The sequence below is a fragment of the Leucoraja erinacea genome, chromosome 34 (genome assembly GCF_028641065.1).
Source record: "Leucoraja erinacea ecotype New England chromosome 34, Leri_hhj_1, whole genome shotgun sequence".
Lineage (NCBI taxonomy): Eukaryota > Metazoa > Chordata > Chondrichthyes > Rajiformes > Rajidae > Leucoraja > Leucoraja erinaceus.
In genome coordinates, this window is record NC_073410.1 from 622,291 (window position 1) to 647,685 (window position 25,395).

Here is a 25,395-nt window from a genome sequence, read left to right on the forward strand (position 1 = left end):
GTGGCCCTTGTGGCTAAGGGGATCAGGGGGTATGGAGAGAAGGCAGGTACAGGATACTGAGTTGGATGATCAGCCATGATCATATTGAATGGCGGTGCAGGCTCGAAGGGCCGAATGGCCTACTCCAGCACCTAATTTCTATGTTTCTATTCGGCCCTTCAAGCCAGCACCACCATTCAATATGATCATAGCCGACTGTTCTGTGGGATGCATCTGTGTCCAATGGCCCATCACAATTCCATCGATCCCGTCAGCCCCTGGCACCTCTCCACCTCACTGCTTCTCACGGGCCCAATACCCCCTCCTTCTTGATAACAATGGCATCTTGTATAATTCCATCAGCATAAAGTCACCACATTTGTATCTGTGAACTCATCACCATAACCAGATTTCTTAGCTTTGGTGAGATTTATTGAGAGTCAAGAATTCCAGAGACACAAAATAAAAAGATCAATATACAAAATGAAAGCTCTTTATTAGTGGCTTTTACAACAACCTTTGAAAGGGTGGGTGGGATTTGAGTCGCCTGCTGTCAAAGAAAGGGAGGTCAGGACTTCAGAACAACTCCTTGGTTGGACAATAGACCCACTGGACCTCATGACCCCAACAGGTTGAGTCTTGCTGTCTACATAGACAACCTTTGGAAGGGTACGTACTGAGTAACGTCCTGCATCCTGGAAGAGCAGTTTCCAGAGTGGTTACAGTGGGTATCTGGTGACATCTGATCTCTCTCTTTGGAACCGGTTGCAGTCCGTAGTGACGAGGCTTCAATGGGCTTCTGCTCGATTTCCCCTCTGACACTGTGTAGCAAAGTGTTGGAGGTAGATCTTCAGCCATGGACTTGAAGGGCCAGGCAACGCTGAAGATCCCAAAGGCCCATTGTTTCTCCAAATGCTGAGCGACCCTGCACATACAAATAACAAGGCAAATGCAATGTTAGCATTCATTTCAAGACAACTGGAATATAAACTCAAAAAGCTGGAGTAACTCTAAAATATATAAAAGAGATGTAATGCTCACCAAATCTCAGGAAGGATGTGTTGGTCCAGAGAACATTTACGAGAATGATCTCGGGAATGATTGGGTTAAGATATGATGGCATTTGGTGGCGCTGGGCCTGTACTTGCTGGAGTTTAGAAGGATGAGGGGGTAAACTCGTTGAAACTTACCGAATAGTAAGAGTAGACGTGGAGAGGATGTTTCCACCAGTCGGAGAGTCTTGGACCAGAAGCCATAGCCTCAGAATAAAAGGACGTACCTTTAGAAAGATGAGAAGGAATTTCTTTAGTCAGAGGGTGGTGAATCTGTGGAATTATTTGCCACAGACGGCAGTGGAGACCAAGTCATTGGGAATTTTTAAAGCGGAGATCAACAGGTTCTTGATTAGTAAGGGGGTCAAAGGTTACAGGGAGAAGACAGGAGAATGAGAGGGAAAGATAGATCAGCCATGATTGAATGGTGGATTAGACTCGATGGGCTGAATGGACTAATTTTGGTCCTATGACCAATGAACATATGACAAGTTGCACTGGCAGAGCAGTTTGAAGACGGACAGCTGTCTACCTTCTGTGTAACCTTCGATTCTCCAGCATCTGCAGTTCCCTCTTAAACACTGTGTACACTCTACTGCGCTATCTCTTCAAGATATGCCTACCTTGAAGAAGTTCTCCTCTTCTCTCCGGAGACAGTTTCACAACCTCCTCTCTAACTGTCCCCCATCTGTGGTCCCCACCTACCCCCACCCCCGATCAGTCTGAAGAAGGGTTTCGGCCCGAAACGTTGCCTATTTCCTTCGCTCCATAGATACTGCTGCACCCGCTGAGTTTCTCCAGCTTTTCTGTGTAACCAGCTGTCTACATTGTTGGTGGCACAGGAGCTGCTTCAGACAGTGAGAGATCGGGAGCCAGGAATATGCTGCCAGTGAGTGTTCTACAACTGTTTGTAAGGTCTATCTCATGGGGAATTGCAGAGGAAGGATACCCAAGTAAAGGTCTTACCTGAAGTCCCGAGCGATGTCCCATACCAGGCACGGAAAGGCCGTTCAGCGGAGAAACAGCTCAGCCTATTCCTAGTAGCACCACATCCTCCTCAGGAACACAGAAGAGTCAGGAGCATTGAAGCTTCTACATGTTTCCCTTGGTCCATGGCCATTTCTTCAGATCTTGTCCTTTGGTCAATCTCAGGTCAATCAGAGGCTGATGATCACCCTGGAAAAAGTTCAATCTCTTCCCTTCTTTGTTCTCCCACAGTCGGGGCCTCGAGACTTCTGTTGACGGGGCGATCTTGGCTCCCGTAGCCGGCAGTCGGGCCCACCTCGTCGGGGCGATCAAGCTCCTGCATCGGGGGGATCTCAGCTCGAACCTCCTGCGACTTTGGACCTCCCCGACATCTCCACCCGAGATTGCGAGCTCCTTGATGTTGAGATCCGCAGGCTGTGGTTGGAATGTCGATCCCAGGCAAGGAAGTCTGTCCAAAGCAAGCGCTGTCTGCAAAGGGCGCTCAGCATCGCCAAGGACTGCTCTCACCCCAACCACAGATTGTTTACCCTCCTACCATCCGGGAGGCGCTACAGGTCTCTCCGTTGCCGAACCAGCAGGTCCAGGAACAGCTTCTTCCCTGCGGCTGTTACATTACTCAACACTGTACCTCGGTGACTGCCAATCAACCCCACCCCCCCGGACACTCCGTCCACCAGGAAGAAAAATAATTGCACTACTATGACTGTATGCACGTAAATATATTTATTTATTGCTCATATTCTATGTCGCTCTTCTAGGGAGATGCTAACTGCATTTTGTTGTCTCTGTACTGTACACTGCACAATGACAATTACGTTTGAATCTGAATCTGGATCTCAGGCTCCGATGGTAAGTCCACGGCCCTGTGGTGGGACTCAAAGTCAGTCTCAAGCAAGGCCACCAACTCAGCACAACCTGCCAACACCCCCTCCTCTATAACCAGCACAGGACCAGCTCAAGGCCGTGAGCTCAGTCCACTGCTCTATGGCCAGGACTGCACAGCCAGACCATTCCAATGCTGTCTTTAAATTTCACCGACGGTACCACCGTTGTTGGACAAATAATGGGTGATGATGAGTCAGAGTACAGGAGAGAGATTGATAATCTGAGGGAATGTTGCCAATAGGACATTGTTACTCCTGTTCTTCCATGTCTGCTTGGATATCCTCCAGAATGTGGTTACTGTACAGAAAGGTAGTTTACTGTAGATGAATTGATTTCCTTGTCCAGAGAGTGGCTATCAGTCACCGTTGATCCTTGGTCGGTGAATTGGATGAGTTTCCAGCTGACAGGTGTTTAGGATGATTACAGAGGGGAGCGGAGTGCCTTGACCCATGACAAAGTTCGTCTTAATACTGATTGCCAGTCGGTAATCATTGCAAGTATGAGACAGTCTGTCCATCAGCCCCTGAAGTCCTTCTTCTGTTGGGGTGATGAGTGACAAATATGATCCCGATGGTTCCTCTTCCTTCTCCACGGCGAGCCATTCCATGACAAGTCTGACCTCCGGCACCTACCGAGGGCCCGTAGTTGACCCTTGTCTCAGCGGTCACTTCGGCTGCTGGGTTTGTCCTTGTTCGTGGCCACTGCGGGCCGAGTCCGGTCTTGAGTGGCTTCAATCTTCTGTCATTCAAGTCCACAGTGATCATCTCCTTAACCATGTCTCTGCTCAATCCTGTACAACTGGACAACTGGATCTTCAATTTCCTCATCAGCAGACCACAATCAGCACAAACAGGCAACACCTCCTCCTCTATAACCAACACAGGACCAGCTCAGTCCACTGCTCTATGACCAGGACTGCACAGCCAGACCATCCCAAACCCGTCTTTAAATTCCACCGACGATACCACCATTGTTGGACAAATGATGGATAATGACGAGTCAAGAGATTGATAATCTGAGGGAATGCTGCCAGTGCAGACGTTTTGTTCTCAATGTCCGCAGGACCACAGAACTATTTGTTGACCTCAGGAGAAAGCCGCAGATCCACATACTTGACTTCATTGATGGGACAGTGGTGGAGAAAGTTATGTTCCAAGATCCTGCTTCAAGTTCCTGGGCGTTCATATCCCTGAAGATCTGTCTTGCTCCATGTTCTGCGTGACCGTCCACATCTGTCACTGGAGAAGCTGTTGAGGAACAAGTTGGTGGGATTTCTTGTGGCCCCGGTTCTCCTCCAGACGGCGTCAAGGGGAAAACATGAAACATCTGCCGACTGATGTGGTCGCCAGCTGTTTACGAGGAACTTTCTCTCCGAATACTTGCAGGAAAATGTCACTGGGTCAAATGATGAGTCAGATCCAGATGAGTTTGACAAATCTAAACGCTGTGGATTCTCATGTGCAACAAATCACTGCTAGTTGTATTAACATAGAAATTAGGTGCAGGAGTAGGCCATTCGGCCCTTCGAGCCTGCACCGCCATTCAATATGATCATCGCTGATCATCAGTGTATTGGGAAATGTTGACGAATAAATCCCAAATACAAGTGAGAGCGCGGGCGGGTGGCTTGTGGCTTTTTTAGGGACTTTAGTGAGAAATTACGGTGCAGTCCACAACGATGTGGCTTTAAATCCGATGGTTTAACACGAACGGTGCTCAAGTTCCTGACGTTTGTTTTAGTTTAGTTTAGTTTAATTTATTTTGATTTATATTGTCATGTGTACTGAGGTACAGTGAAAGGCTTTTGTTGTGTTATCCAATCCCTCTTGGGGTTGCACATAAGAATCCACGGCATTTAAGAAATTTGTCAAACTCGCCCAGCTCTGACTCATCATCTGCCCCAGTGGCATTTTCCTGCAAGTCTTTGGAGGGAAAGTTCCTCGCAAACAGCTGGCGACCACATCAGTCGGCAGATGTTTCATGTTTCCCCCTTCACACCATCTGGAGGAGATCCAGGGCGACAAGAAGTCCCACCAGGTTGTTCCTCAACAGCTTCTCCAGCGCCAGGTGTGGAAGGTCACAGAGAACGTGGAGCAAGATTGGCCTTTGGGATCTTCAACGATGTGTCATTCCATCCATGGTGACCATCAAACTATGGCACCTGCTGTCTCGGAAACTGACCTGTTAAATGGAGACTAGAATGGAGTCTTGAAGGGCCACGACCCAAAACGGCGTCTGTCCATTCCCTCCACAGATGCTGCCTGACCCGCTGAGTTCCTCCAGCAGATTTCTGCTCCAACTTCGCTGACAGCCGAGCTCTATAAACACATTTCCATCATGGTCTTCCACTGAGGGCAGTTTACAGAGGATCAGCTCCACATTCCCAGTGACACCAGATCTTCCTCAGCAACACAGCAGGGTCAGGTGTGATGAAGCTTCTGTGTGCCAGGCCTGGTCCATGGCCGTCTCGTCAGATATTGTCCTCTGGTCAATCACAGTAAACATGGCAGATGGTCGATGACCTCAGGAGGAGAAAGCCGATGATCCACAAACTTGTCTTCATTCATGGGACAGTGGTGAAGAACTTAATGTTGCAAGTTCCTGGGTGTCCATGTCTCTGAAGATCTGTCCTGGATGTCCCCACACATCTCCTTAACCTTTGTCTCTGCTCAATCCTGTACAACTGGATCTTCAATTTCCTCATCAGCAGACCACAATCAGCACAAACAGGCAACACCTCCTCCTCTATAACCAACACAGGACCAGCTCAAGGCTGTGTGCTCAGTCCCCTGCTCTATCACCAGGACTGTACACACAGACCATCCCAATGCTGTCTTTAAATTCCACCGACGATACCACCGTTGTTGGACAAATGATGGATAATGATGTCAGAGATTGATAATCTGAGGGAATGCTGCCAGTGCAGACGTGTTGTTCTCAATGTCCGCAGGATCACAGAGCTATTTGTTGACCTCAGGAGAAAGCCGCAGATCCACAAACTTGACTTCATTGATGGGACAGTGGTGGAGAAAGTTATGTTCCAAGATCCTGCTTCAAGTTCCTGGGCGTTCATATCTCTGAAGATCTGTCCTGGTTCCAACGCAGGTCCCATTTTGTTCTCCACTTCACTCCTCGTCTGACCTCCGACACCCACCGCGGGCCCGTCCTAGGCTGCCCACAGCCGGGTCCTCTCTTGGTCCTCTCCCATTCATTTACCGTTCTTGATGGAGGTAAGTTGCCCAAGCTTCACTGCTGTACAGTAACGTGTTCAACACTCACATGTTGTAGAAAGTTACCTTGGTCTTCATTGTGAGTTTCCTGTTCTTCCATATCCACTTGCTTAGTCTCCTGAAGGTGGGTGCTGTAGAGGAAGGTGGTTTACTGTACGTGAATTGGTTTCCTCATCCAGAGAGTGGCTTGTCAGTCACCGTAGATCCTAGGTTGGTAAATTTAAAACATTTTCCAGCCCGAGTGGTGTTTATGGTGATTTCAGAGGCGAGTGGAGAGCCCTGACCCATGACAACAGGCATCTTAACGCTGATTGCTGGTCGGTCTTTGGTGCAAGCATGTGACAGTCTGTCCATCAGCCCCTGAAGTCCTTCTTCTTTTGGGGAACTGAGTGTAGCATCATCAGCAGGCTGGAGTTCCCATATAAGCACAGTTCTCACCTTCCATCTTGGCTTTCAACATTGCCACATTGAAGAGCATCGCATCACTTCTGGTTTGAAGATACACATCTTCCGTGCCTGTTGGGAAGGCAAAGGGCAGAAGTGGAGATAGGAAGATGCTGAACACCATGGGAGTTGGGACAGAGTCTTGCTTCACTCCACTGTCTGATGTAGCTTCATCAAATTCCACTGTAGATGCATGTTCTCATGGAAGGACCAAGTGAGGTTTAGAAGACGTGGTGGACATCTAATCATCTCCAGTAGCTGGTAGAGGCCGTGTCTGCTGCAGAACCAAAAGCTTTTGTAACATCCACAAAGGCGATGAACATTGGGGTTTGCTGCTCTTCACATTTTTCTTGGATTTGACGCAGGGAGAAGATCATGTCCATTGTGGATCTATCGCCATGGAAACCGCCTTGTGCCTCAGGTCAGCGAGTCTGTGTAGTCTTTGTAGGATCACTCTGGCAAAGGCCTTTCCTGTAACACTCAGAAGTGAGATGTCCCTGTAGTTGGTGCACTCGCTGAGATCTCCCTTGTCCTTGTGCAGTGTGATGATGTTGGTGTTACACGTGTGTGTTGAGGGACACCACCCTCTCTCTGATGATGGTCAGTCGGTCTTTGTTGCGAGCTTGAGACATGTCCATTAGCCCCTGATATCCTTCTTCTGTTGGGGTGATGAGTGACCAATGTGGTCCCGATGGTCCCTCTTCCTTCTTGGTGGCAGGTCCTCGACCAACCTCCGGGCACCCACCGAGGGCCGGTCTTTGACCCTCGTTCTCCGCAGACACTTTGGCCGCCAGGCTCGTCCTTATTCGTGGCCCCCTCCGGCCAAGTCTGGTCTTGACCGGCTCTGTGTCGACTGCCAGGTCGGCTCCAGCACGGCTGAACAGCGCTCACCGGGAGGTTCCCTCAGCAACACAGCAGGGTCAGGTGTGATGAAACTTCTGCGTGTTACCCCTGGTCCGTGGCCGTCTCTTCAGATCTTGTCCTCTGGTCAATCTCAGGAACGTGGCGGAGGTCAATGACTCACCGTGGACTTGAATGGCAGAACATTGGAGATCGCAAAGGCCAATCTTACCCCATGTTCTCCGTGACCTTCCACACCTGGCGCTGAAGAACCTATTGAGGAACATCTTGGTGGGACCTCTTGTGGCCCTGGATCTCCTCCAGAAGGTATGAAGTGGAAAGCATGAAACATCTGCCGACTGATGTGGTCACCAGCTGTTTGTGAGGAACTTTCCCTCTGAAGACTTGCAGGAAAATGCTACTGGGGCAGATGTTTGACAGATGTGTTTGACAAATTTCTTAAAAGGCGTGGATTCCCGCGTGCTAGTTGTACTGGTAAATGTTGACGATGAAATCTCAAATGCAGACGAGAGCGCAGGTGGGGAAGAGGTTGTAGCTCTTTCTAGAAGTGGCTCTTAAAAGGGCCTTTGTTGGACGGAGTGAGAAATTCCGGTGCGGTCCCCACCGATGTGGCTTCATATCCGATGGTTTTCCACGAACGGCACTCGGGTTCCTGACATCGCCTTTGTTGCGTGCTGTCCAATCCCTGTTGAGGTTGCACGGGAGAATCCACGCCGTTTAAGAAATTTGTCAAACTCGTCCAGCTCTGACTCATCATCTGCCCCAGTGGCATTTTCCTGCAATTCTTCTGAGAGAAAGTTCCTCGCAAACAGCTGACGACCACATCAGTCAGCAGATGTTTCATCCTTTCCCCTTCACACTGTCTGGAGGAGATCCGGGGTGACAAGATGTCCCACCAAGTTGTTCCTCAACAATGCCAGGTGTGGAAGGTCGCGTAGAACGTTGAGTAAGATTGGCCTTTGGGATCTTCAAGGTTCAGTCATTCAAGTCCACTGTAATCATCAAACCGTCCCATTTCCTGTCGTCAGAAAGTGACCTGGTAAATGGAGACAAGAATGGAGTCTTGAAGGATCCCGATCCAAATGTCATCTGTCCATTCCCTCCGCAGATGTAGTGTTCTCTCGGAGATGCAGCCTCGGCCAACAGCCGGCACTCAGACATCTGTCATGTTTGTCCTTTCAAACAATCTGGAGGAGATCCATGGCCACCAGAAATCCCATCAAGTTGTTCCTCAATAACTTCTCCAGCTCCTGGTGTGGAAGGTCGCAGAGAACGTGGAGCAAGATTGGGTCTTCAGGATCTTCAATCATCTGTCATTCCAGTCCACGGTGATCATCAATCTCGGCCATTTCCTGTCATCATAATCCAACCTGGTAAATGGAGACAAGAATGAACTCTTGATCCAATCATCGTCTGTCCATTCCCTCCACAGATGCTGCCTGACCCACTGAGTTGCTCCAGCAGATTTCTGTTCCAACTTCGCTGACAGCCGAGCTCTATAAACACATTTCCATCATGGTCTTCCACTGAGGGCAGTTTACAGAGGATCAGCTCCACATTCCCAGTGACACCAGATCTTCCTCAGCAACACAGCAGGGTCAGGTGTGATGAAGCTTCTGTGTGCCAGCCCTGGTCCATGGCCGTCTCGTCAGATATTGTCCTCTGGTCAATCACAGTAAACATGGCAGATGGTCGATGACCTCAGGAGGGGAAAGCCGATGATCCACAAACTTGTCTTCATTCATGTGGCAGTGGTGGAGAATGTTGTGTTGCAAGTTCCTTGTTGTCCATGTCTCTGAAGATCTGTCCTGGCTCCAGCACATCAATGCCATCACATACAAGACTCATCATCACCTCTACTTGTTCAGAAGATTGAGGAGATTTGACATGTTGATGAATACTCTATTGAACTTGTACAGTTGTATGGGAGAGAGCACACTGGCTGGTTGCACTGCAGTCTGGTTCAGCAACACAAACTCCCAGGAATGAAGAAGAATACAGAGTGGTAGAAACTGCTCTGTCCATCACAGGTAATGATCTCCCCACCATCAAAGGGATCTACAGGAGATGCTGCATCCAAAAGGTAGCTAATGTCAATGATCCACACCACCCTGACCACACTCAATATTTCAGTCCTGCAACAAGGTACTGTAGCTTAAAACACACAACCTCCAGGTTCAGGAACAGCTTCTTCCTAGCAACCATCAGGCTCTTAAGCATTGCCCAACACTAACAACAACTATGAACAATGAAGAACTACAGACTGAGTCTTAAGTTTTTATTTTGGTATCAAGACGATTAATTTACTGACATTTTGATGAATGCGTTTTTGTGTTGTTGCAATTACATGTTTGTTAATCTTCAGCAATAAATCATTTAAAGGTTCTGTTGCCTGTACATATGACCATGAAATAATGAAACAGAACAGTAGCTGGTGCACTCCCTTGTTCTTGTACAGTGTGACGATGTTGGTGCTACCCGTGCGTTACGCAGAAACTGCTCAGTCCGTCACAGGTGATGATCTCTTCACCATCAAAGGGATCTACAGGAGATGCTACCTGCAGAAGGCAGCTAATATCAAAAACCCACACCGCCCTACCATAGAAAACCCCACAGAAGCAGGGAAACTGACCTCCATGTTCAAGAGCAGCTTCTTCCCAGCAATTACAAGCCTCTCAAACACTGCACAACATGAACCACAACAATGAGATATTATGGACCGCGTCTGTTTTTTACACTAGCATTCAATTATTAATTTCCTGGATATTTATTTTATTAGTTATCTGTGTGTCGTTGCTCTACGCTCCCAATAATTTGTTGAGAAGCCCAAAAAACGTGACCTCCAGGTTCAGGAACAGCTTGTTCCCAGCAACCATCAGGCTCTTGAACACTGCCCGACACAAACCACATCTATGAACTGTGAAGAACGATGGACTGTGTCTTTGGTTGCATTGGACATGTTTACAGTAGTATGGGGAGTATAAATTTACTGGAATGTAAATTCATGCATTTCTGTGTTGTTGCAATTACAGGCTTGTTAATCTACAGCAAGAAATACACCCCCCCCCCCCCCCCCACCTACTCCCCCCCCACACTCCCTCCCCCCCCCCCTATCCCCCCACCCCTCCCCCCCCCCCCCCCACACACCCCCGCCAACACAAGAATCCTGCATTTACAAACTGAGAATTGAATAAAGGCACCAAACCTGGCCTCTGTGTCCACTATCTCAATCTACTAGTTATACACTTGTACCGTATCCGAGAAGCTTATATAAAATGTGTCAAAGTGATTATTTATGGTGATACATATATTAAACTGTATACAGAAATGAATTTCACTTTAGCTCGGTAAATATGACAAATAAAGAACAATTGGACATTTATAAGCATAAGTTCTTACCTTGGTCTTGCCTTTCAGCGTTGCTAGAATGAAGAGGTTCCAATCGCTTCTGGTGTGAAGATTCGCTCCTTCTGTGTCAGTCGTGAAGTCAAACCATGGGAGCTGGGACACAACCTTGCTTCAATAGACAATGGGTGCAGGAGGAGGCCATTCGAGCCTTTGAGCCAGCACCGCCATTCAATGTGATCATGGCTGATCATCCACAATCAGTACCCCGTTCCTGCCTTCTCCCCATATGCCTTGACTCCGCTATCTTTAAAAGCCCTATCTAGCTCTCTCTTGAAAGTATCCAGAGAACCGGCCTCCGAGGCAGAGAATTCCACACTCACAACTCTCTGTGTGAAAACGTGTTTCCCCATCTCCGTTCTAAATGGCTTACCCCTTATTCTTAAACTGTGGCCCCTGGTTCTGGACTCCCCCACCACTGGGGAATATGTTTCCTGTCTCTAGAGTGTCCAAATCCTTAATAATCTTATATGTTTCAATAAGATCCCCTCTTATTGAACAAGAACCCACAGATCCCATTGTACTTCCCCTTTCCCAACTTGACACCATTCAGATAATAATCTGCCTTCCTGTTTTTGCTACCAAAGTGGATAACCTCACATTTATCCACAATGCATCTGCCCATTCACCCAACCTATCCAAGTCACATAACATCCTCCTCACAGTTCACACTGCCACCCAGCTTTGTCATCTGCAAACTTGCTAATGTTACGTAATCCCTTCACCTAAATCATTAATATATATATTGTAAATAGCTGCCGTCCCAGCACCAAGCCTTGCAGTACCCCACTAGTCACTGCCTGCCATTCTGAAAGGGACCCGTTAATCCCTACTCTTTGTTTCCTGTCCACCAACCACTTCTCTATCCATGTCAGCACTCTACCTCAAAAGCATGTGTCATAATTTTGCCCCCTAATCTCCTATGTGGGACCGTATTGAATTATTTCTGAAAGTCCAGGTGCACTACATCCACTGGCTCTCCCTTGTCCATTTTCCTAGTTACATCCTCACCAATTCCAGAAGATTAGTTAAGCATGATTTCCCCTTTGAAAATCCATGCTGACTTGGACCGATCCTGTTAAGGGCCAGTCCCACTTGGGCGACAACCTGAAAACAAGTTGTCGTTTCGTGACTTGGTGTGACACGTGATGACACATGTAGTGATGCCGTGTCTCCCTGTTGCCCCTGGGTTTTGGAATGTTCAAAATCAAGGGGCGACATCTGTGTGTCTCACCACATTGCGTGCCCTGTCACACGCTGACTGACGTACGCTGTCCTGTGGGTGACGCTGCTTAGGGTAGGGTGAGGGACCACAGATGGGCTGTAGAATATTCTTCCGTCAATGCATGGATTTTAAACATTAATATATTAAAATTGATACAATGAAATCAATTGTGCAAATGATAAGATGTCTGAATCGTTCAGTTTTATTTACAGATGTATTGGTCCGCTTCCAGATCCAATCACCGCCTCTAACCTTTCACAGGGAAAGCCCGCTGCCTCTGGAGGTTTGGAGAGACCATTGGAAGAGAGATCTGTCCTCTGGGACAACTCGTGACCAACAGTTTAGTTCCCATGAGCAGGCAGAACATTGGGGGTTTAAGTCCAACCACTGGGGCCCCTGAATCACATTTAGTTCAGAGATCCAGTGCCCTTCGGCCCATCGAGTCCACACCGACCAGTGATCCCTGCACACTGTCCCACACATGCTTGGGACAATTTATACATACCAAGCCTATTAACCTAGAGTTAGAGTTAGCGTTAGGGCTGAGGTTAGTGTTAGGGTTATGGTTAGAGTTAGAGTTATGGCTGTTAGTGTTAGGGTTATGGTTAGAGTTAGAGTTATGGCTGGGGTTAGTGTTAGGGTTAGAGTTATGGCTGGGGTTAGGGTTTGTATAAATTGTCCCTAGCGTGTGTGGGATAGTGTGCAGGGTTTAGCTGGTTGCAGGCTGGGTCCACAAATGGGGGGCATCGAGGAAACTGTGGAGGATGGGGGCTGGAGAATGGGAGAAAGGAGGGAGATGGGGAGAAGGGGATTTGAGGGGGGGGGGGGGAGTGGAGAAAGGGGAGAAGGGAGGAAGAGGGGGAAGGGAAGAAGGGGGAAGGGAAGAAGGGGGGAGAAGGGAGAAGGGTAGGAGAGAAGGAGGGAGGGAGTGGGAGGGGAAAGAGGGGGGTGGAATGGAGAGGGGAGTTCAGTTCACAGACTGAACCATCCCTGTGAAAGATTAGAGACAGTGATTGGATCTGGAAGCGGACCAATACATCTGTAAATAAAACTGTACGACTCAGACATCTTTTCATTTGCACAATTGATTCTATTGTATTAATTTTAATATATTAATGTTTAAAATCCATGCATTGAAGGAGGAATATTTTACAGCCCATCTGTGGCCCCTGTCCCTAACCGGACGTCACCCGCAGGACAACATACGACAGCGTGTACGTCGTACAACTTGACGGTTTTACGGGCGTCAGTCTCTGACGCTCGCAGTCGCCAAAATAATCACACAGTGGGACAGGCCCTGTTACTACTATCCAAATGTGCCGCTATTTCATCTTTTATAATTGACTCCAGCATCTTCCCCACCACCCATGTCAGGCTAACTGGTCTATAATTGTTTTCTCCCTCCCGTCTTTCATAAAAAGTGGGATAACATTAGCTACCCTCCAATCCACAGGAACTGATCCTGAGTCTATAGAACATTGGAAAATTATCACCAATGCCTCCACAATTTCTAGAGCCACTTCCTTAAGTACCCTGGGATGCAGACCATCAGGCCCTGGGGATTTATCAGCCTTCAGTCCCATCAGTCTACCCAGCACCATTTCTTGCCTAATGTGGATTTCCTTCAGTTCCTCAGTCACCCCAGATCCTCTGGCCACTAGTACATCAGGAAGATTGTTTGTGTCTCCTTAGTGAAGACAGATCCAAAGTACCTGTTCAACTCATCTGCCATTTCCTTGTTCCCCATAACAAATTCACCCTTTTCAGTCTTCAAGGGTCCAACTTTGGTCTCAACTATTTTTTTCCTCTTCACATACCTGAATCTTTTACTATCCTCCGTTATATTCCTGACTAGCTTACCTTCGTACCTCATCGTTTCTCCCCATATTGCCTTTTTAGTTATCTTCTGTTGCTCTTTAAACGTTACCCAATCCTCTGGCTTCCTGCTCATCTTTGCTACGTTATACTTCTCTTTTATTTTTATACTGTCCCTGACGTCCCTTGTCAGCCACGGTCGCCCCTTACTCCCTTTGGAATCTTTCTATTTGGAATGAACTGCTCCTGCACCTTCTGTATTATTCCCAGAAATACCTGCCATTGTTGTTTCACTGTCATCCCAGCTAGTGTATCTTTCCAGTCAACTTTGGCCAGCTCCTCCCTCATGGCTCCATAGTCCCCTTCGTTCAACTGTATCACTGACACCTCCGATTTACCCTTCTCCCTCTCCAATTGTATATTAAACATGACCATATTATGGTCACTACCTCCTAATGGCTCATTTTCCTTGAGGTCCCTTATCAAATCCGGTTCATTACACAACACTAAATCCAGAATTACCTTCTCCCTGGTAGGCTCCAGTACAAGCTGCTCTAAGAATCCATCACGGAGGCACTCCACAAACTCCCTTTCCTGGGGTCCAGTACCAACCTGATTTTCCCAGTCCATCTGCATGGTGAAATCTCCCATAACAACCATAGTACTAACTTTACGACATGCCAAAGTCAACACTTGATTCAACTTGCACCCTATATCCAGGCTACTATTTGGGGGCCTGTAGATGTCCTATTAGGGATTTTTACCCTTACAATTCCTCAGTTCAATCCATACTGACTCTACATCCCCTGATTCTATGTCACCACTTGCAAGGGACTGAATTTAATTCCTCACCAACAGAGCTACCCCACCCCCTCTGCCCACCTGTCTGTCTTTTTGATAGGACGTATACCCTTCAATATTCAGTTCCCAGCCCTGGTCCTCTTGCAGCCATGTCTCTGTAGTTCCCACAACATCATACTTGCTCATTTCTAACTGAGCCTCAAGCTCGTCCACTTTATTTCTTATATTTTGCGCATTAATATAGAACACTTTAACTTCGGTATTCACCTCCCCTCACTATTGCCCCTGACCTTACTCTCTTATCCCTTCTCGAACTTTCCTTCCCATTATTTCGGGAGTCTTTTGTAACTTTTCCTGGACTTGCTTTCCCTTTAACTCTTGTCTTTATACCCAGTTCACTCCACTACTCATGGGGAAACTGTCCGAAGTAGCGCCATCACATTGCACTGTGGATGCATGTTCTTGTGGAAGGACTGAGTGAGGTTTAGATGACGTGGTGGACATCCACCCGTCTCCAATACCTGCTAGAGCCACGTCTGTGGACAGAATCTAAAGCTTTTGCAAGAAGGCCAATCTTTCTTCAAGTTTGAAGCAAACTTCCATGTGTGGAGCAGTTGTTGAGGAACAACTTCCTGTGGCTCCAGAACAGATCTGCAAGGCTCAATCTCATTGGTCAGAAGAAATACAGCTGGAGGAACTCAGCAGGTCAGGCAGCATATGTGGAGGGAATGGACAGATGATGTTTTGAATCACGGCCCTTCAGGTCTCCATTCTAGTCTCCATTCACCAGGTCAGTTAATGACCACAGCATATAGCAGAGGTTGATGTTCACCATGGACTGGAATAACACATGGTTGAAGATCCCAAAGGCCAATCTTGCTCCATGTTCTGCGTGACCGTCCACATCTGCCACTGGAGAAGCTGTTGAGGGACAAGTTGGTGGGATTTCTTGTGGCCCCGGTTCTCCTCCAGACGGTGTCAAGGGGAAAACATGAAACATCTGCCGACTGATGTGGTCGCCAGCTGTTTACGAGGAACTTTCTCTCCGAAGACGTGCAGGAAAATGTCACTGGGTCAAATGATGAGTCAGAGCCAGATGAGTTTGACAAATTTAAATGCTGTGGATTCTCATGTGCAACAAATCACTGCTAGTTGTATTAACATAGAAATTAGGTGCAGGAGTAGGCCATTCGGCCCTTCGAGCCTGCACCGCCATTCAATATGATCATGGCTGATCATCAGTGTATTAGGAAATGTTGACGAATAAATCCCAAATACAAGTGAGAGCTTGGGCGGGTGGCTTGTGGCTTTTTTAGGGACTTTAGTTAGAAATTCCGATGTGGTCCACAACGATGTGGCTTTAAATCCGATGGTTTAACAAGAACCGCGCTCAAGTTCCTGACGTTCATTTTGTGTTTTAGTTTAGTTTAATTTATTTTGATTTATATTGTCATGTGTACTGAGGTACAGTGAAAGGCTTGTGTTGTGTTATCCAATCCCTCTTGGGGTACAGTAACGTGTCACATAAGAATCCACATTGTGCCCTGCATTTATCCAGTTGCACATAAGAATCCACGGGCATTTAAGAAATTTGTCAAAACAGTCTCGCCAGCTCTGAATCCCAGCTCTGACCTCATCATCTGCCCCAGTGGCCACCAGGTTGTTCATCAACAGCTTCTCCAGCGCCAGGTGTGGAGGTCACAGAGAACCGTGGAGCAAGATTGGCCTTTGGGATCAGATTTTCCAATCCATGTGACCAACTTCGCTGACAGCCGAAACTGCTCTATAAATGGAGACACATCTTCCATCACGGGCGCCTTCCACTGAGGGCAGTTTACAGAGGATCAGCTCCACATTCCCAGCGACACCAGATCTTCCTCAGCAACACAGCAGAGTCAGGTGTGATGAAGCTTCTGTGTGCCAGCCCTGGTCCATGGCCGTCTCGTCAGATATTGTCCTCTGGTCAATCACAGTAAACATGGCAGATGGTCGATGACCTCAGGAGGGGAAAGTCGATGATCCACAAACTTGTCTTCATTCATGTGGCAGTGGTGGAGATTGTTGTGTTGCAAGTTCCTTGTTGTCCATGTCTCTGAAGATCTGTCCTGGCTCCAGCACATCAATGCAATCACATACAAGACTCATCATCACTTCTACTTGTTCAGAAGATTGAGGAGATTCGACACGTTGATGAATACTCTATTGAACTTGTACAGTTGTATGGGGGGAGCACACTGACTGGTTGCACTGCAGTCTGGCTCAGCAACACAAACTCCCAGGAATGAAGAAGAATAGAGAGTGGTAGAAACTGCTCTGTCCATCACAGGTAATGATCTCCCCGACCATCAAAGGGATCTACAGGAGATGCTGCATCCAAAAGGTAGCTAATGTCAATGATCCACACCACCCTGACCACACTCAATATTTCAGTCCTGCAACAAGGTACTGTAGCTTAAAACACACAACCTCCAGGTTCAGGAACAGCTTCTTCCCAGCAACCATCAGGCTCTTAAACATTGCCCAACACTAACAACAACTATGAACAATGAAGAACTACAGACTGAGTCTTAAGTTTTTATTTTGGTATCAAGACGATTAATTTACTGACATTTTGATGAATGCGTTTTTGTGTTGATGCAATTACATGTTTGTTAATCTTCAGCAATAAATCATTTAAAGGTTCTGTTGCCTGTACATATGACCATGAAATAATGAAACAGAACAGTAGCTGTGCACTGCCTTGTTCTTGTACAGTGTGACAATGTTGGTGCTACCCGTGTGTTACGCAGAAACTGCTCAGTCCGTCACAGGTGATGATCTCTTCACCATCAAAGGGATCTACAGGAGATGCTACCTGCAGAAGGCAGCTAATATCAAAGACCCACACCGCCCTACCATAGAAAACCCCACAGAAGCAGGGAAACTGACCTCCATGTTCAAGAGCAGCTTCTTCCCAGCAATTACAAGCCTCTCGAACACTGCACAACATGAACCACAACAATGAGATATTATGGACCGCGTCTGTTTTTTACACTAGCATTCAATTATTAATTTCCTGGATATTTATTTTATTAGTTATCTGTGTGTCGTTGCTCTACGCTCCCATTAATTTGTTGAGAAGCCCAAAAAACGTGACCTCCAGGTTCAGGAACAGCTTATTCCCAGCAACCATCAGGCTCTTGAATACTGCCCGACACAAACCACATCTATGAACTGTGTCTTTGGTTGCATTGGACATGTTTACAGTAGTATGGGGAGTATAAATTTACTGGAATGTACATTCATGCATTTTTGTGTTGTTGCAATTACAGGCTTGTTAATCTACAGCAAGAAATACACCCCCCCCCCCCCCACACACCCCCCCTCCCCCACACACCCCCCCCCCCCACACGCACCCCCTCCCCCACACGCACCCCCTCCCCCACACACTCCCCCCCCCACACCCCCCAACACAAGAATCCTGCATTTACAAACTGAGAATTGAATAAAAGCACCAACCCTGGCCTCTCTGTCCACTATCTCAATCTACTAGTTATACACTTGTACCGTATCCGAGAAGCTTATATAAAATGTGTCAAAGTGATTATTTATGGTGATACATATATTAAACTGTATACAGAAATAAATTTCATTTTAGCTCGGTAAATAAAGAACAATTGGACATTTATAAGCATAAGTTCTTACCTTGGTCTTGGCTTTCAGCGTTGCTAGAACGAAGGGGTTCCTGTCGCTTCTGGTGTGAAGATTCGCTCCTTCTGTGTCAGTCGTGAAGTCAAAGCATGGGACACAACCTTGCTTCAATAGACAATAGGTGCAGGAGGAGGCCATTCGACCCTTTGAGCCAGCACCGCCATTCAATGTGATCATGGCTGATCATCCACAATCAGTACCCCGTTCCTGCCTTCTCCCCATATGCCTTGACTCCGCTATCTTTAAAAGCCCTATCTAGCTCTCTCTTGAAAGTATCCAGAGAACCGGCCTCCGAGGCAGAGAATTCCACACTCACAACTCTCTGTGTGAAAACGTGTTTCCCCATCTCCGTTCTAAATGGCTTACCCCTTATTCTTAAACTGTGGCCCCTGGTTCTGGACTCCCCCAACACTGGGGAATATGTTTCCTTTATCTAGAGTGTCCAAATCCTTAATAATCTTATATGTTTCAATAAGATCCCCTCTTATTGAACAAGAACCCACAGATCCCATTGTACTTCCCCTTTCCCAACTTGACACCATTCAGATAATAATCTGCCTTCCTGTTTTTGCTACCAAAGTGGATAACCTCACGTTTATCCACAATGCATCTGCCCATTCACACAAACCTATCCAAGTCACATAGCATCCTCCTCACAGTTCACACTGCCACCCAGCTTTGTCATCTGCAAATTTGCTAATGTTACGTAATCCCTTCACCTAAATCATTAATATATATATTGTAAATAGCTGCCATCCCAGCACCAAGCCTTGCGGTACCCCACTAGTCACTACCTGCCATTCTGAAAGGGACCCGTTAATCCCTACTCTTTGTTTCCTGTCTGGCAACCACTTCTCTATCCATGTCAGCACTCTACCTCAAAAGCATGTGTCATAATTTTGCCCCCTAATCTCCTATGTGGGACCATATTGAATTATTTCTGAAAGTCCAGGTGCACTACATCCACTGGCTCTCCCTTGTCCATTTTCCTAGTTACATCCTCAACAATTCCAGAAGATTAGTTAAGCATGATTTCCGCTTTGTAAATCCATGCTGACTCGGACCGATCCTGTTAAGGGCCAGTCCCACTTGGGCGACAACCTGAAAACAAGTTGTCGTTTCGTGACTTGGTGTGACACGTGATGACACATGTAGTGCTGCCGTGTCTCCCTGTTGCCCCTGGGTTTTGGAATGTTCAAAATCAAGGGGCGACATCTGTGTGTCTCACCACGTTGTGTGCCCTGTCACACGCTGACTGACGTATGCTGTCCTGTGGGTGACGCTGCTTAGGGTAGGGTGAGGGACCACAGGTGGGCTGTAAAATATTCCTCCGTCAATGCATGGATTTTAAACATTAATATATTAAAATAGATACAATTAAATCAATTGTGCAAATGATAAGATGTCTGAATCGTTCAGTTTTATTTACAGATGTATTGGTCCGCTTCCAGATCCAATCACCGCCTCTAACTTTTCACAGGGAAAGCCCGCTGCCTCTGGGGGTTTGGAGAGACCATTGGAAGAGAGGTCTGTCCTCTGGGACAACTCGTGACCAACAGTTTAGTTCCCATGAGCAGGCAGAATATTGGGGGTTTGAGTCCAACCACTGGGGCCCTTGTATCACATTTAGTTCAGAGATACAGTGCCTTTCAGACCATCGAGTCTGCACCGACCAGTGATCCCCGCACACTGTCCCACACACGCTTGGGACAATTTATACATACCAAGCCTATTAACCTAGAGTTAGGGTTAGTTAGCGTTAGGGCTGAGGTTAGTGTTAGGGTTATGGTTAGAGTTAGAGTTAGGGCTGGGGTTAGTGTTAGGGTTAGAGTTAGAGTTATGGCTGGGGTTAGGGTTTGTATAAATTGTCCCTAGCGTGTGTGGGATAGTGTGCAGGGTTTAGCTGGTCACAGGCTGGGTCCACAAATGGGGGGCATCGAGGAAACTGTGGGGGATGGGGGCTGGAGAATGGGAGAAGGGAGGGAGATGAGGAGAAGGGGATTTGAGGGGAGGGGGGGGGAGTGGAGAAAGGGGAGAGAGTGGAGCGGGGAGAAGGAAGGAAGAGGGGGGAAGGGAAGAAGGGGGGGAGAGGGGAGAAGGGTAGGAGAGAAAGAGGGAGGGAGTGGGAGGGGAAAGAGGGGGGTGGAATGGAGAGGGGAGTTCAGTTTACAGACTGAATCCATCCCTGTGAAAGATTAGAGACATTGATTGGATCTAGAAGCGGACCAATACATCTGTAAATAAAACTGAACGACTCAGACATCTTTTCATTTGCACAATTGATTATATTGTATTAATTTTAATATATTAATGTTTAAAATCCATGCATTGAAGGAGGAATATTCTACAGCCCATCTGTGGCCCCTGTCCCTAACCGGACGTCACCCGCAGGACAACATACGTCAGCGTGTACGTCGTACAACTTGACGGTTTTACGGGCGTCAGTCTCTGACGCTCGCAGTCGCCAAAATAATCACAAAGTGGGAAAGGCCCTGTTACTGCTATCCAAATGTGCCGCTATTTCATCTTTTATAATTGACTCCAGCATCTTCCCCACCACCGATGTCAGGCTAACTGGTCTATAATTCTGTTTTCTCTCTCCCGTCTTTCATAAAAAGTGGGATAACATTAGCTACCCTCCAATCCACAGGAACTGATCCTGAGTCTATAGAACATTGGAAAATTATCACCAATGCATCCACAATTTCTAGAGCCACTCCCTTAAGTACCCTGGGATGCAGACCATCAGGCCCTGGGGATTTATCAGCCTTCAGTCCCATCAGTCTACCCAGCACTATTTCTTGCCTAATGTGGATTTCCTTCAGTTCCTCAGTCACCCCAGATCCTCTGGCCACTAGTACATCAGGAAGATTGTTTGTGTCTTCCTTAGTGAAGACGGATCCAAAGTACCTGTTCAACTCATCTGCCATTTCCTTGTTCCCCATAATAAATTCACCCTTTTCAGTCTTCAAGGGTCCAACTTTGGTCTCAACTATTTTTTTCCTCTTCACATACCTGAAGAAGCTTTTACTATCCTCCTTTATATTCTTGGCTAGCTTACCTTCATACCCCATCTTTTCTCCCCGTATTGCCTTTTTAGTTATCTTCTGTTGCTCTTTAAACGTTACCCAATCCTCTGGTTTCCTGCTCACCTTTGCTATGTTATACTACTATTTTATTTTTATACTGTCCCTGACTTCCCTTGTCAGCCACGGTCGCCCCTTACTCCCTTTGGAATCTTTCTTCCTCTTTGGAATGAACTGATCCTGTACCTTCTGTATTATTCCCAGAAATACCTGCCATTGTTGTTCCACTGTCATCCCTGCTAGTGTATCTTTCCAGTCAACTTTGGCCAGCTCCTCCCTCATGGCCCCATAGTCCCCTTTGTTCAACTGTATCACTGACACCTCTGATTTACCCTTCTCCCTCTCAAATTGTAGATTAAACATGGCCATATTATGGTCACTACCTCCTAATGGCTCCTTTACCTTGAGTTCCCTTGTCAAATCTGGTTCATTACACAACACTAAATCCAGAATTGCCTTCTCCCTGGTAGGCTCCAGTTCAAGCTGCTCTAAGAATCTTTCTTGTGGTCCAGTACCAACCTGATTTTCACAGTCTACCTGCATGGTGAAATCTCCCATAACAACTGTAGTACTAACTTTACGACATGGGACTGAATTTAATTCCTCACCAACAGAGCTACCCCACCCCCTCTGCCCACCTGTCTGTCTTTTTGATAGGACGTATACCCTTGAATATTCAGTTCCCAGCCCTGGTCCTCTTGCAGCCATGTCTCTGTAGTTCCCACAACATCATACTTGCTCATTTCTAACTGAGCCTCAAGCTCGTCCACTTTATTTCTTATATTTTGCGCATTAATATAGAACACTTTAACTTCGGTATTCAACTCCCCTCACTATTGCCCCTGACCTTACTCTCTTATCCCTTCTCGAACTTTCCTTCCCATTAATTCGGGAATCTTTTGTAACTTTTCCTGGACTTGCTTTCCCTTTAACTCTGTCTTTATACCCAATTCACTCCACTACTCATGGGGAAACTGTCCGAAGTAGCGCCATCACATTGCACGGTGGGTGCATGTTCTTGTGGAAGGACTGAGTGAGGTTTAGATGACGTGGTGGACATCCACCCGTCTCCAATACCTGCTAGAGCCACGTCTGTGGACAGAATCTAAAGCTTTTGCAAGAAGGCCAATCTTTCTCCAAGTTTGAAGCAAACTTCCACATGTGGAGCAGTTGTTGAGGAACAACTTCCTGTGGCTCCAGAACTGATTTGCAAGGCTCAATCTCATTGGTCAGAAGAAATACAGCTGGAGGAACTCAGCAGGTCAGGCGGCATATGTGGAGGGAATGGACAGATGATGTTTTGAATCACGGCCCTTCAGGTCTCCATTCTAGTCTCCATTCACCAGGTCAGTTAATGACCACAGCAGATAGCAGAGGTTGATGTTCACCATGGACTGGAATAACACATGGTTGAAGATCCCAAAGGCCAATCTTGCTCCATGTTCTGCGTGACCGTCCACATCTGTCACTGGAGAAGCTGTTGAGGAACAAGTTGGTGGGATTTCTTGTGGCCCCGGTTCTCCTCCAGACGGTGTCAAGGGGAAAACATGAAACATCTGCCGACTGATGTGGTCGCCAGCTGTTTACGAGGAACTTTCTCTCCGAAGACGTGCAGGAAAATGTCACTGGGTCAAATGATGAGTCAGAGCCAGATGAGTTTGACAAATTTAAACGCTGTGGATTCTCATGTGCAATAAATCACTGCTAGTTGTATTAACATAGAAATTAGGTGCAGGAGTAGGCCATTCGGCCCTTCGAGCCTGCACCGCCATTCAATATGATCATGGCTGATCATCAGTGTATTGGGAAATGTTGACAAATAAATCCCAAATACAAGTGAGAGCACGGGCGGGTGGCTTGTGGCTTTTTTAGGGACTTTAGTGAGAAATTCCGGTGCGGTCCACAACGATGTGGCTTTAAATCCGATGGTTTAACACGAACGGTGCTCAAGTTCTTGACGTTCATTTTATGTTTTAGTTTAGTTTAATTTATTTTGATTTATATTGTCATGTGTACTGAGGTACAGTGAAAGGCTTTTGTTGTGTGTTATCCAATCCCTCTTGGGGTTGCACATAAGAATCCACGGCATTTAAGAAATTTGTCAAACTCATCCCAGCTCGGACTCATCATCTGCCCCAGTGGCATTTTCCTGCAAGTCTTTGGAGGGAAAGTTCCTCGCAAACAGCTGGCGACCACATCAGTCGGCAGATGTTTCATGTTTTCCCCTTCACACCATCTGGAGGAGATCCAGGGCGACAAGAAGTCCCACCAAGTTGTTCCTCAACAGCTTCTCCAGCGCCAGGTGTGGAAGGTCACAGAGAACGTGGAGCAAGATTGGCCTTTGGGATCTTCAACGATGTGTCATTCCATCCATGGTGACCATCAAACTATGGCACCTGCTGTCTCGGAAACTGACCTGTTAAATGGAGACTAGAATGGAGTCTTGAAGGGCCACGACCCAAAACGGCGTCTGTCCATTCCCTCCACAGATGCTGCCTGACCCGCTGAGTTCCTCCAGCTCTTTTTCTTCTGGCCGAGGAGATTGAAGCTCGCCGATCTCCGACAAGATCTCGGTCTGGGAGCACATCTCGGTCGCGGTCTCCCTCCCACGCCACCGTCTTCAAGGCTGCTCGTCCAGGGGCGCTGGATCTACTCGGAGCCAACTTGACCTGTAGATGTTTGCGCGGAGCTGGACTTGCGGGGACTTAGCGCCGGTGAGTTTGTGTAACCGCGAACACCATCAATGGAGCAGAATGACACAAGAAAGAGACTCCCCGCCCTCACCCCCTTCATACTCACCCCTCGCTCCTCTGGACAGGGAGGGTGGGAAGGAAGGAGTGACCCCTGAGGGGATATTTTATTGGGGGAGAGGGTCGATGTCTTTGGCCTTGACCGTTGGTCGTGTCCGGAACGCAGACCCGGTCCGACCGGTGAAGCCTCGTTGACCAGTGGGATGACCAGAGCGATGGGTTGTGTCTTGAATGATTCCTGGCGGGCGGGGGCCGCCGTTGTCCACTCGCGGTGGGAGCGCGCGTCGAGGTTCTTCTCCGGCCACTGCGGACGCTGCCTGGACAGCGCCGCCTTTTATAGGCACCGCCATGTCCCGCCCCCCTCGCTGACCATTGGAGCTTGTTCCGGCCACGGCATTGGCCCATGGGGTGGGCAGTCCATCCGATTGGCGGACACCGCTGTCCGTCAGCGCCGAACTTCAGCGCGCCAAGGACAGCTCGTGCGGACACAGCGATTGTCCGCTCGCTCCGGCCACGAGCCCGCGTGACCCCCCCCTCCCCACACACACACACTGGCGCCAAGCCGGACACTGAGGGGAATGAGGGAGATGAGGGGACATTTAAGGAAGATTTTGAGGGACCATTGGTCACTGAGGGAATGAAGGACACTGAGGGTCAGTTGGTCAGACTGAGGGCCATTGAGGGAGCACCGGACACTGACCGATGTTGAGGGACCGAGGGGCACTTGAGTGAATGAGGGACATTGAGGGGATGAGGGACATTGAGGGGATGAGGGACATTGAGGGGATATTGAGGGGATGAGGCACGTTGAGGGGATGAGGGACATTGAGGGGATGAGCGACCATTGAGGGGACATTGAGGGGATGAGGGACATTGAGGGGATGAGGGACATTGAGGGGATGAGGGGACATTGAGGGGATGAGGGACATTGAGGGGAGGGGACATTGAGGGGATGAGGGACATTGAGGGATGAGGGACATTGAGGGGATGAGGGACATTGAGGGATTGAGGGGATAGGGACATTGAGGGGATGAGCGACCATTGAGGGGACATTGAGGGGATGAGCATTGACCATTGAGGGGACATTGAGGGGATGAGGGCCATTGAGGGGACAGCGAGGGGATGAGGGGACGTTGAGGGGACGTGGAGGGGACATTGGGGGGATGAGCGACCATTGAGGGGACA

General features: G+C 47.8%; 1 protein-coding gene across 3 annotated transcripts; it reads right to left on the reverse strand.

The window, feature by feature from the left end:
• Positions 1-338: 338 nt before the first annotated feature.
• LOC129712869 (uncharacterized) lies at positions 339-18,759 on the reverse strand. Of its 3 annotated transcripts, none has more exons than XR_008726149.1 (3): positions 1,998-4,463; positions 1,170-1,258; positions 339-904 (listed from the first exon to the last, which is right to left on the reverse strand). XR_008726149.1 is itself a non-coding variant. In XM_055661597.1 (3 exons), the coding sequence occupies exons 1-3, from the start codon at positions 18,549-18,551 to the stop codon at positions 556-558; spliced, it is 621 nt and encodes a 206-aa protein (XP_055517572.1). In that variant the 5' UTR covers positions 18,552-18,759; the 3' UTR covers positions 339-555. The 3 variants fall into 3 exon arrangements, 1 of the variants encoding a protein (XP_055517572.1); XR_008726148.1 differs by having other exon boundaries at positions 1,170-1,563; positions 1,858-4,453; XM_055661597.1 differs by lacking the exon at positions 1,998-4,463 and adding an exon at positions 18,369-18,759.
• Positions 18,760-25,395: the final 6,636 nt, after the last annotated feature.